The sequence below is a fragment of the Periophthalmus magnuspinnatus genome, unplaced genomic scaffold (assembly GCF_009829125.3).
Source record: "Periophthalmus magnuspinnatus isolate fPerMag1 unplaced genomic scaffold, fPerMag1.2.pri scaffold_172_arrow_ctg1, whole genome shotgun sequence".
In the NCBI taxonomy this organism is placed as follows: Eukaryota; Metazoa; Chordata; class Actinopteri; order Gobiiformes; family Gobiidae; genus Periophthalmus; species Periophthalmus magnuspinnatus.
In genome coordinates, this window is record NW_022986722.1 from 1 (window position 1) to 15,929 (window position 15,929).

The 15,929-nt window shown below is 37.8% G+C and overlaps 3 protein-coding genes across 3 annotated transcripts; 1 reads left to right on the forward strand and 2 right to left on the reverse strand.

Annotated features, from left to right (window-relative positions):
- Positions 1–1,521: 1,521 nt before the first annotated feature.
- Positions 1,522–3,101, forward strand: LOC117393496 (NADPH--cytochrome P450 reductase-like). Its single transcript, XM_055232470.1, has 4 exons — positions 1,522–1,608; positions 2,358–2,486; positions 2,756–2,964; positions 3,080–3,101. The coding sequence occupies exons 1-4, from the start codon at positions 1,597–1,599 to the stop codon at positions 3,099–3,101; spliced, it is 372 nt and encodes a 123-aa protein (XP_055088445.1). The 5' UTR covers positions 1,522–1,596.
- Positions 3,102–3,103: 2 nt separating this feature from the next.
- LOC117393492 (NADPH--cytochrome P450 reductase-like) lies at positions 3,104–11,961 on the reverse strand (the record flags this gene model as incomplete). Its single annotated transcript, XM_033991595.2, has 5 exons — positions 11,889–11,961; positions 8,348–8,535; positions 4,428–4,476; positions 3,551–3,679; positions 3,104–3,283 (listed from the first exon to the last, which is right to left on the reverse strand). Coding segments are annotated over exons 2-5 (537 nt in total), but the record flags the coding sequence as incomplete, so codon positions are not given.
- Positions 11,962–12,740: 779 nt separating this feature from the next.
- On the reverse strand, positions 12,741–15,742 carry LOC117393493 (ion channel TACAN-like). The gene is made up of 12 exons (XM_033991596.2): positions 15,612–15,742; positions 15,408–15,526; positions 15,205–15,321; positions 15,058–15,117; positions 14,824–14,919; positions 14,671–14,760; positions 14,441–14,506; positions 14,290–14,351; positions 14,118–14,210; positions 13,702–13,766; positions 13,130–13,198; positions 12,741–12,982 (listed from the first exon to the last, which is right to left on the reverse strand). Exons 1-12 carry the CDS (start codon positions 15,678–15,680, stop codon positions 12,869–12,871), a joined length of 1,020 nt encoding a protein of 339 aa, XP_033847487.1. The 5' UTR covers positions 15,681–15,742; the 3' UTR covers positions 12,741–12,868.
- Positions 15,743–15,929: the final 187 nt, after the last annotated feature.

The window sequence follows — 15,929 nt, forward strand, 5'->3', positions numbered from 1 at the left end:
AAATACCAGGTTAAACGTAACACTTTTACATGGTGCATATTTACAAAACCACTGGTCATCTTTCATGTTTTTCTTAACCTTCCTAAACACCACTTCATACTGAGACAAACTGAACTGGCAAGTGTTGTACCTTGATTTGGGTCACAGAGATAGACTGCTGGCCTTCTTTTTATTATTATTATTAGTTTATTTGAATAGGGACAATGCACATTAATCGACATTTCTGTAAATGCGCCAGTATTAGCTATACAGCTAGTTTCCAACTGCAGTCCCTATGGCAAGATGTAAAATGCCACCACACATAAAATACAAGATTATAAAAAGTTAGTTTGGTAATTAGTAAAATGTTTTAAAAGTTAGTACAGGTAAGTAGGCAATTAGTAAAACACTGTGATACAGACAGACAAAATCTACAGACAACACAGAACAGATGAGGCTGGCAGGCAGCACATGGCAGCACAATTTCACATTTGATGATCACAGGCTTGATTCAGAAGTAACCATTTTTCACCATGATTTTAAAAGTCCTGAGTGACTCCACGCTTCTGATGTGAGGCGGGACAGTGTTCCAAAACTGGACCGCTCGAACTGAGAAAGCAGATTGGCTAAATGAGCTTTTTCTCAGAGGCACAACTAGATTGTTTGAGGCAGCAGCTCTGGTGTTTCTACCACTCTGTGTAAAAAATTTAGAGAGTGGAGGAGGAGCAAGGCCATGAAGAATTTTGAAGACCAAGTTAGCATCCTGAAATTTTACTAGATTGTCCCAATTTAAAAGTTTATGTTTGCTCAAGACTTTACAATGGTGATGGCGAAAAGGTTTCATATCCAGGACTTTGAGAGCCTGTTTATAGGCTGACTGGATTGGTTTCATTGTTGTCTTGCAGCCCTGAGACCAGGAGGTGACACAGTAGGTCAGGTGAGGCATTATCATTGCATTAAAAAATAAATTTTGCAGCTTCTTGGTTTAAATTATGCCTGATATGTCTAAAATTTGCTATATTTAGTTTCACTGTTTGGGTGGCCTTCTTTACATGTTGTTTAAAAGTAAGATTTGAATCTAACACAACACCCAAATATTTATATTGTGTCACGATACTTATTTTCTTACCCGCAACAACAACATCAGGATTTGGGGAAGTTGATGGTCTTTTTGTAAAAAACATGCATTCAGTTTTTTTTTACATTGAGATGAAGACATGATCCAGTCAGCCAATTTGAAATATGGGCCATAGATTCAGACAGTTTTTTAGCAGTTTCATCTTTGTTTTTTTCCATGTACATAGATCACAGTGTCGTCTGATCTATGATTCTTGATGTTCTCCTTCTCCCAGTGCCACCATTATCCATTTAGTTTGGTACGCACTCAATTATCCTCATGTGTTTATAGCTGTTTTGATGTCTACACTTTACATTAATTGCTTCTTGATTTTGAACAAGGCTTTGTGGTTCTTCCCCTTACAAAAAAAAAAAGAAATTGTTTGAGAAATGAACAATGAATAAAGTAGAACAAGGATGTATTATAATGTATTCACACACAAACTTGAATGTTTTCATTGTAGGACGCCCACCACAAGAGAGACAAGTTTCATTGAGAAAATGAAGAAAACTGTAAGTAAATATGCACCGGTGTTTTTTTTGTGATAATGAATTGTGATTATGCATTAAGTAGTATGCCACTTATAACATATACAAATGTAACAGTCTTAATAGTATTTGTTATAGTACATATCCAAAGTAAATGAATAAATCATAGAGGGTATAAAGTGATATATCTGCACTTATGTGGATAATTATTCAGTCCCTTTCATGTTTTGTGTAATATTTGATCCTTTACCAGATTCACCACATTTCTGATGAATTGCTGTAATATTGTATGAATATTTCCACCGGGATAATCACAAAAAATATTTATATACATTTTATCAATCATGCGGTTATGTAAAACGAATTAAAATAATTTTGACTTCATGAAACTAAACTTGGGGCCTTTTACTTAAACAATGACAAAAATATATTTATTTATTTTGAAAGACTTTTAAATTATTCAAATCTTGTTACCATGTTGTTATGTTTAAATGTGTTCCTATGAAATAGGAATAGATAGAATAGAAACTCTTCAAAAAATAGGATGAAAATTCAGATGGAGGCACAATTTTCTCCAAACCTCCTCTTCCTGCCCCCTCTAAGACCAGACTCAGGAAAAGGCTTTTGTTTCCAATCATGTGGTTTTGCAGCAAATAGTTGAGATGCCACAATGAATTTGTGGCCTGCGTTGTGTTTTATAAGCATAGGGACATGATACACTGGTGGTCCATCCTCTGCATTATGCCTTTTGTTTCTGTTCATATTTTCACCAGGGCAAGAACATCATTGTGTTCTATGGCTCCCAGACGGGCACGGCGGAGGAATTTGCCAACAGGCTGTCCAAAGATGCCCAGCGCTACGGCATGAAAGGAATGGCAGCCGATCCAGAGGAATATGACATGGTAATTTGTTTTAGTGAAGTAACATGGAAAACCACATTTTTTAAGCCAACAGAGTCCTTCAGTTTGCAAGGATAGAGGCTTGAAATCTTTGCACCACAGTGTTGAATTGTGTGTTGCTATTGCAGAACACTGACTCACTGAATGTCCTTGTGGTAAATAAGAAGTGGTTCACAAATCAAACGTCTTTCCTGTCATCTCACAGCAACTGTTTCATAAAAGCCAGTGAAGAAGGGTGATAAAACCTGATCAGTATTCTCTTTTTAATGTAGGGTGAGCTGTCTCGTCTGTCTGAGATCTCCAACTCCCTGGCCATATTCTGCATGGCCACTTATGGTGAAGGAGACCCCACTGACAATGCACAGGACTTCTATGACTGGCTCCAGGAAAATGATGATGAGGACCTGTCTGGACTTAACTACACAGTGAGTTATGTTTTAAAAATTCCTTTGAATTATTGCCCCAGTATTGGTAGCTTGTGGTACAATATATATATATATATATATATATAATATATATATATATATATATATATATCATATATATATTATATATATATATATATATATATATATATATATATATTGTACCACAAGCTACACAATACTGGGGCAATAATTCAAAGGAATTTTTAAAACATAACTCACTGTGTAGTTAAGTCCAGACAGGTCCTCATCATCATTTTCCTGGAGCCAGTCATAGAAGTCCTGTGCATTGTCAGTGGGGTCTCCTTCACCATAAGTGGCCATGCAGAATATGGCCAGGGAGTTGGAGATCTCAGACAGACGAGACAGCTCACCCTACATTAAAAAGAGAATACTGATCAGTTTTATCACCCTTCTTCACTGGCTTTTATGAAACAGTTGCTGTGAGATGACAGGAAAGACGTTTGATTTGTGAACACTTCTTATTTACCACAAGGACATTCAGTGAGTCAGTGTTCTGCAATAGCAACACACAATTCAACACTGTGGTGCAAAGATTTCAAGCCTCTATCCTTGCAAACTGAAGGACTCTGTTGGCTTAAAAAATGTGGTTTTCCATGTTACTTCACTAAAACAAATTACCATGTCATATTCCTCTGGATCGGCTGCCATTCCTTTCATGCCGTAGCGCTGGGCATCTTTGGACAGCCTGTTGGCAAATTCCTCCGCCGTGCCCGTCTGGGAGCCATAGAACACAATGATGTTCTTGCCCTGGTGAAAATATGAACAGAAACAAAAGGCATAATGCAGAGGATGGACCACCAGTGTATCATGTCCCTATGCTTATAAAACACAACGCAGGCACAAATTCATTGTGGCATCTCAACTATTTGCTGCAAAACCACATGATTGGAACAAAAGCCTTTTCCTGAGTCTGGTCTTAGAGGGGGCAGGAAGAGGAGGTTTGGAGAAAATTGTGCCTCCATCTGAATTTTCATCCTATTTTTTGAAGAGTTTCTATTCTATCTATTCCTATTTCATAGGAACACATTTAAACATAACAACATGGGTAACAAGATTTGAATAATTTAAAAGTCTTTCAAAATAAAATAAATATATTTTTGTCATTGTTTAAGTAAAAGGCCCCCAAGTTTAGTTTCATGAAGTCAAAATTATTTTAATTCGTTTTACATAACCGCATGATTGATAAAATGTATATAAATATTTTTGTGATTATCCCGGTGGAAATATTCATACAATATTACAGCAATTCATCAGAAATGTGGTGAATCTGGTAAAGGATCAAATATTACACAAAACATGAAAGGGACTGAATAATTATCCACATAAGTGCAGATATATCACTTTATACCCTCTATGATTTATTCATTTACTTTGGATATGTACTATAACAAATACTATTAAGACTGTTACATTTGTATATGTTATAAGTGGCATACTACTTAATGCATAATCACAATTCATTATCACAAAAAAACACCGGTGCATATTTACTTACAGTTTTCTTCATTTTCTCAATGAAACTTGTCTCTCTTGTGGTGGGCGTCCTACAATGAAAACATTCAAGTTTGTGTGTGAATACATTATAATACATCCTTGTTCTACTTTATTCATTGTTCATTTCTCAAACAATTTCTTTTTTTTTTTTGTAAGGGGAAGAACCACAAAGCCTTGTTCAAATCAAGAAGCAATTAATGTAAAGTGTAGACATCAAAACAGCTATAAACACATGAGGATAATTGAGTGCGTACCAAACTAAATGGATAATGGTGGCACTGGGAGAAGGAGAACATCAAGAATCATAGATCAGACGACACTGTGATCTATGTACATGGAAAAAACAAAGATGAAACTGCTAAAAAACTGTCTGAATCTATGGCCCATATTTCAAATTGGCTGACTGGATCATGTCTTCATCTCAATGTAAAAAAAACTGAATGCATGTTTTTTACAAAAAGACCATCAACTTCCCCAAATCCTGATGTTGTTGTTGCGGGTAAGAAAATAAGTATCGTGACACAATATAAATATTTGGGTGTTGTGTTAGATTCAAATCTTACTTTTAAACAACATGTAAAGAAGGCCACCCAAACAGTGAAACTAAATATAGCAAATTTTAGACATATCAGGCATAATTTAAACCAAGAAGCTGCAAATTTATTTTTTAATGCAATGATAATGCCTCACCTGACCTACTGTGTCACCTCCTGGTCTCAGGGCTGCAAGACAACAATGAAACCAATCCAGTCAGCCTATAAACAGGCTCTCAAAGTCCTGGATATGAAACCTTTTCGCCATCACCATTGTAAAGTCTTGAGCAAACATAAACTTTTTAAATTGGGACAATCTAGTAAAATTTCAGGATGCTAACTTGGTCTTCAAAATTCTTCATGGCCTTGCTCCTCCTCCACTCTCTAAATTTTTTACACAGAGTGGTAGAAACACCAGAGCTGCTGCCTCAAACAATCTAGTTGTGCCTCTGAGAAAAAGCTCATTTAGCCAATCTGCTTTCTCAGTTCGAGCGGTCCAGTTTTTGGAACACTGTCCCGCCTCACATCAGAAGCGTGGAGTCACTCAGGACTTTTAAAATCATGGTGAAAAATGGTTACTTCTGAATCAAGCCTGTGATCATCAAATGTGAAATTGTGCTGCCATGTGCTGCCTGCCAGCCTCATCTGTTCTGTGTTGTCTGTAGATTTTGTCTGTCTGTATCACAGTGTTTTTACTAATTGCCTACTTACCTGTACTAACTTTTAAAACATTTTACTAATTACCAAACTAACTTTTTATAATCTTGTATTTTATGTGTGGTGGCATTTTACATCTTGCCATAGGGACTGCAGTTGGAAACTAGCTGTATAGCTAATACTGGCGCATTTACAGAAATGTCGATTAATGTGCATTGTCCCTATTCAAATAAACTAATAATAATAATAAAAAGAAGGCCAGCAGTCTATCTCTGTGACCCAAATCAAGGTACAACACTTTGCCAGTTCAGTTTGTCTCAGTATGAAGTGGTGTTTAGGAAGGTTAAGAAAAACATGAAAGATGACCAGTGGTTTTGTAAATATGCACCATGTAAAAGTGTTACGTTTAACCTGGTATTTCAAACAACCAGTAGGAGGACCCCGAGCTTAAGCATTCCTGACTGCTTTAACAGGATCTGTCAACACCGTTATCAACTAAACAGCTTCCCATGGCCAAGAAACTTCTTTGCATCATCAGGAAAAGCAGGTTACTACAGGTCACATGCTTAGAACTTTCAAATAAAAAGGCAATAGAAAGTTTACGTATTTTATAGATTTGGGTATCTTTGTAGAGCTTTCTCTACATTGTTGCATGTAAACAAAGTAATAATATTGGAGCTCAACGGAAAGACTGATTGAAAACAGGACATGTTCTAATTCAATTTCAGCAGATATTCTTGATAAGCATTTACAAACCTCTGCCTCTCCACAGAGTTACCAGCTCAATACAGCCCAAAGGAAGTAGTAAATAGACATGATTTTTCCAAAGCTTTCAGGACAGAAAAGGGTAGAGTAGCAGCAAACCTTTACTGACCTCTCAGGAGCATCTGGCAGGGGGAACACACAGCCCATGGCATGCAGCCCTATTGCTCACACTGCCACTAGCACCAGAGCTCACCCACACCGGCCGCCGTCACGCTCACAGTGACAGCTAATGACAGTTGACAATGCACCGCGGTGGAAACATAAGCCAGTCCACTGAGCCCCAAGTTTGCCTAGTCCCAAAAGCACCGGTGTAGTGTGAAGTCTGCCTCTTCCTGTGCTGCTCTGAAGCCAGCGCACGGAGCTCTCTGACCGCAGCCTACAAGCCCGGGTTCTGAGTGGCAGCCGCTATGGACACAATGGTGGGAAACTGACTTTCCCATAAAACGCAGGCGAGCAGCAGCCCCACACTTTAGAGTCACACACACTGAAACACTCAGGAGTTGAAAATGCCTTCCTCTTCATCCCGCCCCTTTTCCTCTCTGCTCTGAAAGGTGTTAGCAACCAAAATGTATCCGAGATCCATCGTAAAAAAGTCTGCTAGGTATCGAAGCAACTCGTGTGTGGTACACTGAATGAGGAAAAGCTGTGAATGGTAGTCGTTTTTCTGATGTCCCCTGCCCCCATCTCGGTGGAGGAGAGAGGGGAATGTCATTGCTATGGCAACCTCATTTATCATAAAAGGATTCCATTTGTGACACAGCCCTACTCCAAAGGCAGCTCACCCCACACTCACTGAGTAAGATGAAAAAAGACAAATACAGAAGTGAGGAGAGAAGAATGAAAAAAGTAACTTGGGGGGGGGGGGGGGGGGGGGGGGGAGAAAGGACTGCCTGTCTTTTGCCTCAACTTTCCACCTTTGGAGCAGACTCACAAAAGAGGCTTGGCTCTCCTTCTCCTTCGCTCTCCAGGGAACTTCAAAATGAGTTCAGAGCCAAAAACAAAAAAGCACAGGAAAGACACAAAGACTACGCCCCCTAGCAGTTAGATAATAACTTAAAAGGGGAGGAGAGACCAACTGGGGCTGTTCCACACTTTCTTCCTGTGGCCCCACCCACTTCAAACTTATTCTCTAGTTGTAGACAGTTTCCCATTCGCAGACAAAAGCTTTGACTGTCAACAACCATTAGAAACTCTTGCAAGCATGTCGAGACTCAACCTATTTGACAAAGACCTGTGTAACTGGAGTCCGCTAAAAAATGCACAACTCCAACAATCCACTGATAAGAGGCGGGGAGAGGGGAGGATCCATGGTCCAAGGCACACTGACAGACATGGGCCAATGTGATTTAGGAGCAAATGAGAGCAGGGAAAACAAAGGTCGCATCTAGTGGAACATTGACAAGAAGAACACCAGGCTGTGCCCTCTCACACACTGGCATTGTACTGATTGCTGATACTTGGAATTTTAAAGCCACGTAATATTGTGAGGGACTCTTTCACCTCAAGCTCTAAATATATATCAAAGTTACAAATAGACCAATGACGCCATAGGTTGCTCCACTCCCTGCTGTGTAGCATCAAAAGCCGGTAATTAAAAATGTAGATAACCACGCAAACAAACATTATCAACTAACTTTAAGATAAACATGTGTCTGAAAATATTTGTTGAAGTTGGTGTAGTTTTGTTGTAATACATAGTTACACATTCAAACACCCTGTTCCTGAGAAAGCCAGATAAAGGCAAGATAGTATATGAACTCATGTGGCCTTTTATCAACCTCTATAAAAAGAAGTACACTGTGGTTTTACAGTGTGGACAAATGTGTTCCTAATCGGTTTAAATTAGGCATTATTTTGTGCATTTCATAAAACACGCCCACTGTAACTAACTGGAGATATAATATATTGAACTAAAACACAAGGACTGTTGCAAAAAGTAAGGGACTTCATATAGTGGATTACTCACATTGTGTCAAGTTTTTTGAATTCAGGAATGGGCTCAGGCTTTTTGCGAGACATAAACCAGTAGATGACCAGGCCGACCACCAGAGAGAAGAGGAAGATGTCCAAGTTACTGAACAATGGCTCCTCCTCGTCCATCACCGCTTCAGTGTAACCAACACTCTCAGCATCCATGTCCGCCATGTTGACACTCTACATTCAAAAGGAAATAAAAAAGGCATTATTTTATCTACAGTAAACTTTTTCAAATCATCTACTACTTAAGTGGAATATAAATGTATATCCTCCTGACTACCAGTAGTTTAAATTTGTCCTCTATGGAGGACATATGTAAACCTGAATATCTAATCCAGTGCATACTACTGAAATAACTCCTTTTGACATCTACAGAGGACATTTAGAGCTTTTCAATGATACCAAATGTGAAGGGGTGGGGCTTTGGTACCTTTCTTTTTTCATCAAGGAAAATGGTGTCCGTCGCTGCAAGCACATTTTATGGGAAAAGTAAATGCATTTTACTTTTTATTGAGCAAATTTTGTCTTGAAATGTTGGTGGCATATTTAATGTAAGTCTTTTAACAACACATTTAAACATTGTCCAATTAATTTTAATAGTTTTTTAGCGTAATATTTAAGTGTTAAAAAAATGTCCTCTGTAGTGGACATTTGCAGTTATTTCCTCCATTTTGTTGTGTTTTTTAAAATGTTCTTTTTTTTCCACATTGACGTTGAAGAGTATGAGAAAAAAGTGATCTCTTGTGGAGAGTCAGGCCCCTCTTGACCAAAGTAAGGCAAGGATGTCTAAATCTGCCTAGAACAGGAAAATTGTGCATTGACGAGCAAATGGTTCCATTTACTGGTCTCTGCCCAGTGCGCCAGTATGTACCAGTTAAAACATACCCAACTGGACTGGAGGTGTTTGTCTTGGCCGCACCAAATGGCTTGGTCTTGGACTTTGTACTCTACCAAGGCAAAACTACTTTCAGAGATGCAGGAGGAAAGGGCATTGAAGAACAAGCTGTTCTTCATTTGGCAGAGTCTGTTCCCCAAGAAACCCACCTGTTCTTTGACAGGTTCTATACTTCAGTCAACCTCCTCGACACCCCGATGAGAAAAGGGCTGACAGGAACTGGAACCCTCTGGAATAACAGGGTTCCAAAGGAGTGCAAGGTCATAGGGGATAAGTCCTTCAAAAAAAAAAAAGGAAGAGGGACATCAGAGATGGTAGTTAGACGAAACCCTCCTGAACTTGCTGTCATAAAGTGGTTGGACAAGCCCGTTGTCATGGGATCCTCTGCCTATGGCACTGAACCTCAGGACACATGCAGAAGATGGTCCAAGAAAGAGAAAAGGTTTGTCCAGGTGTCAAGGCTACTGGCAATCGCTGAGTACAACACCAACATGGGTGGCGTGGACTTGGTTGACCGAATGTTGAGTTTCTACAGGATGGCCTCTCACACTCGGAAATGGACAGTGTGTGTAGTAATTCCGCTTTTTTGACCTGGCAATCACCAACTCATGGCTTCAGTATGAGAGTGACTGCCAGTTTCTGGGGAAAAAAAACCTGAAGTTTCTTGACTTCAAACTGCTCCTTGGTGAAGAGTTGATAAACCGGGCTCAAGCAGGAATCATAAGGGGCAGCGAAGATGAACACACTCCCCCACGTCAAAGTGGAAATGGCAGCCAAATGCAGCTATGAGACACTATGGTGCCATCCATCTTCCAGAGATGGTGAATGAAACACATGCATAAAGGTGTTGGAGATCTGGCTGTAAGAGCAAAACATATGTGATGTGCACAAAGTGCGAAGTATTCCTTTGTGTTTCCAAGAAGGGGAATTGCTTTTTGAAGTATCAGAGCAAATAAGCACAATAACAAAGCAAAATAAAACAAACAAAAGTTATAATTGACAGTTATGTGGATGTTAAACACATTTTTATGTTGACTTTTTGATATTTTCTTTGGCACCAATTGATTGCCATCAAGGGTCAGTTTCAAATGTATGGCGTTCCGATGTCCACTGTGGTGGACACATGATATCTAGAAAATAAAACCTTTTTTTTGAAAAAAAAATGTTTTCAATATTCTAATTACCCTACAAAGATTAGAGAATTTTAAAATAAATGTGATTTGACAACATTTTTTCTCCCGGGAGTCAGGAGGATATAAATATAAATAAGTAAGTAAAATAAGTCTTATAATTAGTACGTATTACTGCTATTATTTAGGGCTGTAGGGATGTAATCATTTAGTCAATTAATTGTTCAATGGAGTCTTAGTCAATCAACATTGAATGTTGAATAATCCAATAATGATTTTATTTGGATTACAAAGGCTATATATTAACAGGAGGAAAAAAAGTAAAGGGGTGAGGTTATTGGAGTTTTAGAGTTACACTGTACTCCTTTATCCCATAAGAAAACATAGTTTAGAAAAATTATCACCATGAATTAAACACAGACTATGCTTGCAAGGTTAAATAATAGATATACAAAAGGCAGAACTTGTAACATTGATGACTAGTATTGTTTCAGTTCCTTACAAAGAAAAGGCTCTGTGAAAACACTGCAGCTGCTACAACTACTAACTAGAGTGCGTAGTCCAAGTAACTAAGACATGTGTAGCTCTAAAATAGATTAACTTATGCACGACAGTTTGTAATTGTTGGAAGACAATATGGGCCTATGTATTAGTAATGTTATTAGGCCGATACTCCTGGGAACTGTAGTGTTGTGCATGGAGTAGTCATGCCAACTATATTCTCACTACAGCAATTAACAGCTTTTGCTGCAATGACAAAATGAAAAGCCCTAATCTGAGGTAATGTAATACACGTGGATAATCTAGACAATGCAAACCAATTCAAAGACTCAAACTTATCTCTAAAACCTCTGACACACTAGGTAGCTAAACAATCTTATGAAACGTGCCTTATGGCCCAGTGTACAGCTTAATACCTTGTCTATCCAGTATGTCAAAGAATCATTCTTGAAGACGCGTCAACATTTAAATAATGAATAGTTTTGATAGGATTTAGGGTTAAAATTATTCATACACAGACTTATATCATCACAGTTCATTTAACCACTCACACTCCCAAGAGGCTCCAACTGCGTGTCATGTGTGGGTTCACAATTTAGCTAAAAGAACATGTTGTTTGTTAGTATTGAAGTGAAAAAATCTATCTTATCGGTATTATCTCGGGGCTAGCCTGGCTATAGCATAATCGATCTAGTCCACTGGTCCGTGGCGTTACTAGAAGCGGCTTAAAAAGTGATGGGTAGTTAGTGCAATGCATACGGACAATGTAACAGACAAAAGGGTCCAAAAAGGTAGACAGGTAGGCAGCTCATCTTTTTTTATCGGAGATTTATTTGCGTAACACGTTTCATAAGGTCCTGACATAACTGTTAACGCTTCACCATTGCGCCAACAAGTAGTCCGTATTTGTTAAACTAAACGGGTACGAACTGTGATTTAAGGACTACATATGCTAGGTGTAGGTTATAAGTTAAGCGATAACTCATGTTCATCTCTTCTCTTACCTTCAGCTCTTCTCTCCCGTGTCAGACCTGTGTCTCCGAACACAATGCGGAAGGAAACTTTACGCCATGAAGGACGAAACCAACTGAAGCGCGTCTGAGGGGGGGAGGCGTCATGGAGTTCACTGCCAAACACAGCAAATGCAAAGCAGTTTATTCTTCCAAAGATGACAAATTGTGAGAATCTAAAAAAGTGTTATGTATTCAGAATAACAGTAATATATTTCAGCAGTCTTTATATTTTGAACTTGGCACGTGGCTAAAGTTGAACCCGTGTATAGTCTTGCCTAATATCAATGTGCGCATGTAACCTGGTATAATAAATAAATGCTGAGGAGGGGCAGAGGGATAAGGGTCATGGTTATGTAATCCACACTGAACAGACTGTGTTGAACTGACAGGGCCGTATCCAGAGTGTCCTCCCGAGTTTAAATGAGTTTATTTTCCTCATGCCAAGGACACTTCCAATAAATTCCTATAATTCTTCATTTTGGAAAAACAACTCAAAAAAGTTTTGGGTTTTTTTTTGTTTTTTTATACATTATAGACTTGTACAAAGTACAGACTATTATAGACTTGTACAAAGTACAAGTCTACAATAACTAACTGTATTACTTGGGGGCAATTCCAGGTATTATTTTCACTGCTAAACATTGAAAATAATACCTGGGTTCAAGATTCCACTGTACCTTATTTGGCAAATTTGAATAAAAAATATGCTTTCTACTAAAATATACAACTGGTGGGATAATGGGCAGAGTAGGATATAATAAAATCAAGTGCAGCATAGGGATGAATGTGGAAATGGTACTCATTTTATTAAGTTCATTCAAGTTGTACTACTTACAGCTCATAAACCTGGTTCATTGTATTTTAATTGTACTATTTTAGAGAATAATATATAAAGTACTTTAATGATTCAGCAAAGTTGACAATCTCTGTAGACTTAAGATAACAAATGTCAAGACTTTGTAATGTAATTTTTAATGCTTCTTTGCTTTTTGATTTCTGCTCTTCATCTTCTGACGAACCACAGCAACAGTAGTTAAGAAGTTTCCCAAGAACAAAATAAGGAAGCAAAGACCACACAACATCACCTGGAATTGATGGAGGATAATTAGCCATTTAGATGTACAATATTTGATACATATATACACTGATATAGACTGTAATAATATTAACTGATATAAACTGTAAATTCTTGTAAAACTAGGTTGGGTAAGGAAAACAGTGAGCCCACTGACCTGTCCTTCTTTACAATCTGGGAGCTGAGCCATGTTAAAAAGAGAAATGCTATTGAAGAGTTGCCAAAACTGAAATAAAAAAGACATAAGAGTTGTAAGATATTATATTTTAGCAGTGCAGCACTACTCCAAATTGGAATCTTGATTTACTCATGCAAATAACATGTGCCCAACAGTGTATACGGAATGCATGGGGGATCATCAGGACCAACGTGGGAGATTATAAGGACTGTGGACAATAAGATAACAGCTATGTTCTGGTCATTTTGGTTAAAGCCACATCTCAGGAATGTGTGACCCCCCCACTCTGAGAGGGTCATAAAACACCTTGTTCTTCAACTTTGCCTAAAGTTTCTTAATGTGTAACACCAGAACGAACATTCTTTCAGAGTGTATTTCAAAATACACTCTGAACAGAACATGACAAAAAGATTTACTTTTGCTGAGTCATTGGGCTTACAATGACAACAGCATTTCTTATCATGATTTAGCAAAAACACTGCTTAATCTAGCCATGACTAAAACATCTGTAAGCAACCAAGCAGAAATGCAATGGTTAAGACTGTACTCACATGACCAAAAAACAGGAAGGGCAAAAGAAACGTCAGTCCTTTCCACATCCAGGACTGAAAACCCTCTATAACAAAACACAGATACATTACAACGCTTTACCATTGTTATGACCAGTGGAAAGAGTACTGAAAATTTGTACTTAAGTAAAGATACAGTTACATGACTACAAATGTACTCAAGTGCAAGGACTGACTTAACATTTTAAGTAAATCAATCTTACAAAAAAGCATCAAATAAAAAAGTATGACTATCATGAATCATACAAAAAAAGTAGGATCACCCAAATAATCTACTCAGCTAAAATGACATGAGTGTTTGTAATTAGTTTTGTTTTTTGTTTTTTTTTCTGGTTATGATCACTGTAATTTTACATACATGCATCAGCTACCATGCCGTGTCCTTGGGCTTTCCTTACCCACAGTCAAATCCATGTTATGTCTTTCTCCCAGGGCCTTAAGTCGATACAGACATCCACTCTGATAATAGCACTGCAGACACTGAACAAAGCCTGGGAGGTTGACAGAAAAGGAATGTTCAAAACATCTTCATTCTGGAAAAATTGTATAAATGTGTTTCTCTAGACTTACTTTGATACAAGGAATAAGCAAGAAACTGGTTCCTAAACACCATGTAGAGTTTGCCATCTGGCCTTTTGGGAAGGAAAAAAGAAAAGAAATGTGGTAATGAAGTGAAGTTGTTGTAATTACAACATAGTAGTACAACATACTAAACTTATACCATGTCAGCATGACTCCAGAAAGAAACGCTGATATGTAGTGATGGAAAACCCACCAGCCTTTAATTCTATAAATACAAAAAATGATATAGGCCTGTTAGGGGCCTAAGGCATATAATACAGTTCACTGTTCTCTGATACATGATGCTTGCATGTTCATATTTGAAAATGTTATTATACTTAAAATATTTGTATTTTTCTTTTTTTTTTTTTATAAAATTTTTTGTCTTACCTGGAACCGTTGGTGATGAGGATGCTTTCCCTGATGGTTAATGTGCAATAATACCACACCAACAAGAAGTTTAGTATTGCATCAACAAATCTGTAGCCAAAGGAAAAATGTGTTGGTCATATTGGATACTTTGAAAATATTGTGCAAAGTTACCTGTAGCTGACAAAGAAGTAGCATGTGAAGGACAGCAGCAGGAGGAGAACTGTGAGATACAGCTTGAATCTCTCATATTCATCTTTGTAGGCAAATCTGTCAAGAACATCAGAACTTTGAAAGTCAGTGAGAGCATAAGTGCTATTATTACATGAGTAGCATTTTAGACGTAATGTACAAGCAAAACATTCAGTTAGACAGAACTCTGTAATTACTTGGAGCATCTTTACTTACTTTGACTGTTTGCTGAAGAGGGTGATATTGACACTCCCGAGAACCAGGCTGAGATAAAGGCTGCAAAATGTGTTATTTTTAGTTGCAGACTGTTGAGTTCACATCAACATTAGAAATATAAATACGCTCGCAAATAACTCTACTTGCCCATTTTTCTTAGGAAGGAAAGCCTCCATTTCAGATAAAACATTTGGTCGTGTTTTAATTTTCTCTTTTATTGCATCCACTGTGTTTGAGTCTTCTGGTGATAATACATTATTAAATCTAATGTACAGAAATAGTTTTAAATCTTTTAAAGTCACGACAACTGATGATGGCAGGAACATGTCAAAGAAAAGCTCAAAGATAACCTTTTCACTTGGTGAGACAGCTCATCTAGTCTTTTACGATGATGAGAAATTGTGGAAGAACAATTATTTTGCAGCTTTGAAATTTCATCCAATTTTTGCAGATATAATTTGTGTGCCTCCTGAGTACATTAAAACAGAGATAGTGAGGAAAATGCATCATATGCATCTATACATATAAGGCCCATGGCCAAATTTGTGACCTACCTGAAACTGCTGGAATTCTTCCTCTAAACTTGTCCATTCTTCCAACACATTTGCAAGGTCCTGGGACATTTCTCTAAAGATTTTTGAAGGTAATTGTTTTAAAACACGGAGGACATGTACACACCTGTGTCTTTGTAGTTTGAAGGGTGTGTGAAATTTCATCAGTTTATTGAACATGAACTTTGACCGATACTCTGCTAGACTTGTCTTGGACATTGCTCTGCCCTAAAACAAAATATACTCACTTCATACGCTTTAACTCTAAAGCGAGAAATGGTCATTTTTTTTGGAAATAGACAACATTAATTAGACTAGATT

Bases quoted from the DNA above. Each gene is read 5' to 3' on its own strand.
- LOC117393496 (XM_055232470.1), top strand. The intron at 2,487-2,755 runs GTAATTTGTTTT...TTTTTAATGTAG, and splicing joins ATCCAGAGGAATATGACATG to GGTGAGCTGTCTCGTCTGTC. The intron at 2,965-3,079 runs GTACAATATATA...TTGTACCACAAG, and splicing joins CCCAGTATTGGTAGCTTGTG to CTACACAATACTGGGGCAAT.
- LOC117393493 (XM_033991596.2), bottom strand. From the start codon at position 15,680: ATGTCCCAGGACCTTGCAAATGTGTTGGAAGAATGGACAAGTTTAGAG. The intron at 14,211-14,289 runs GTAAGTCTAGAG...TCAACCTCCCAG, and splicing joins TGCTTATTCCTTGTATCAAA to GCTTTGTTCAGTGTCTGCAG. The intron at 13,767-14,117 runs GTAAGGAAAGCC...GTTTTGTTATAG, and splicing joins TAACATGGATTTGACTGTGG to AGGGTTTTCAGTCCTGGATG.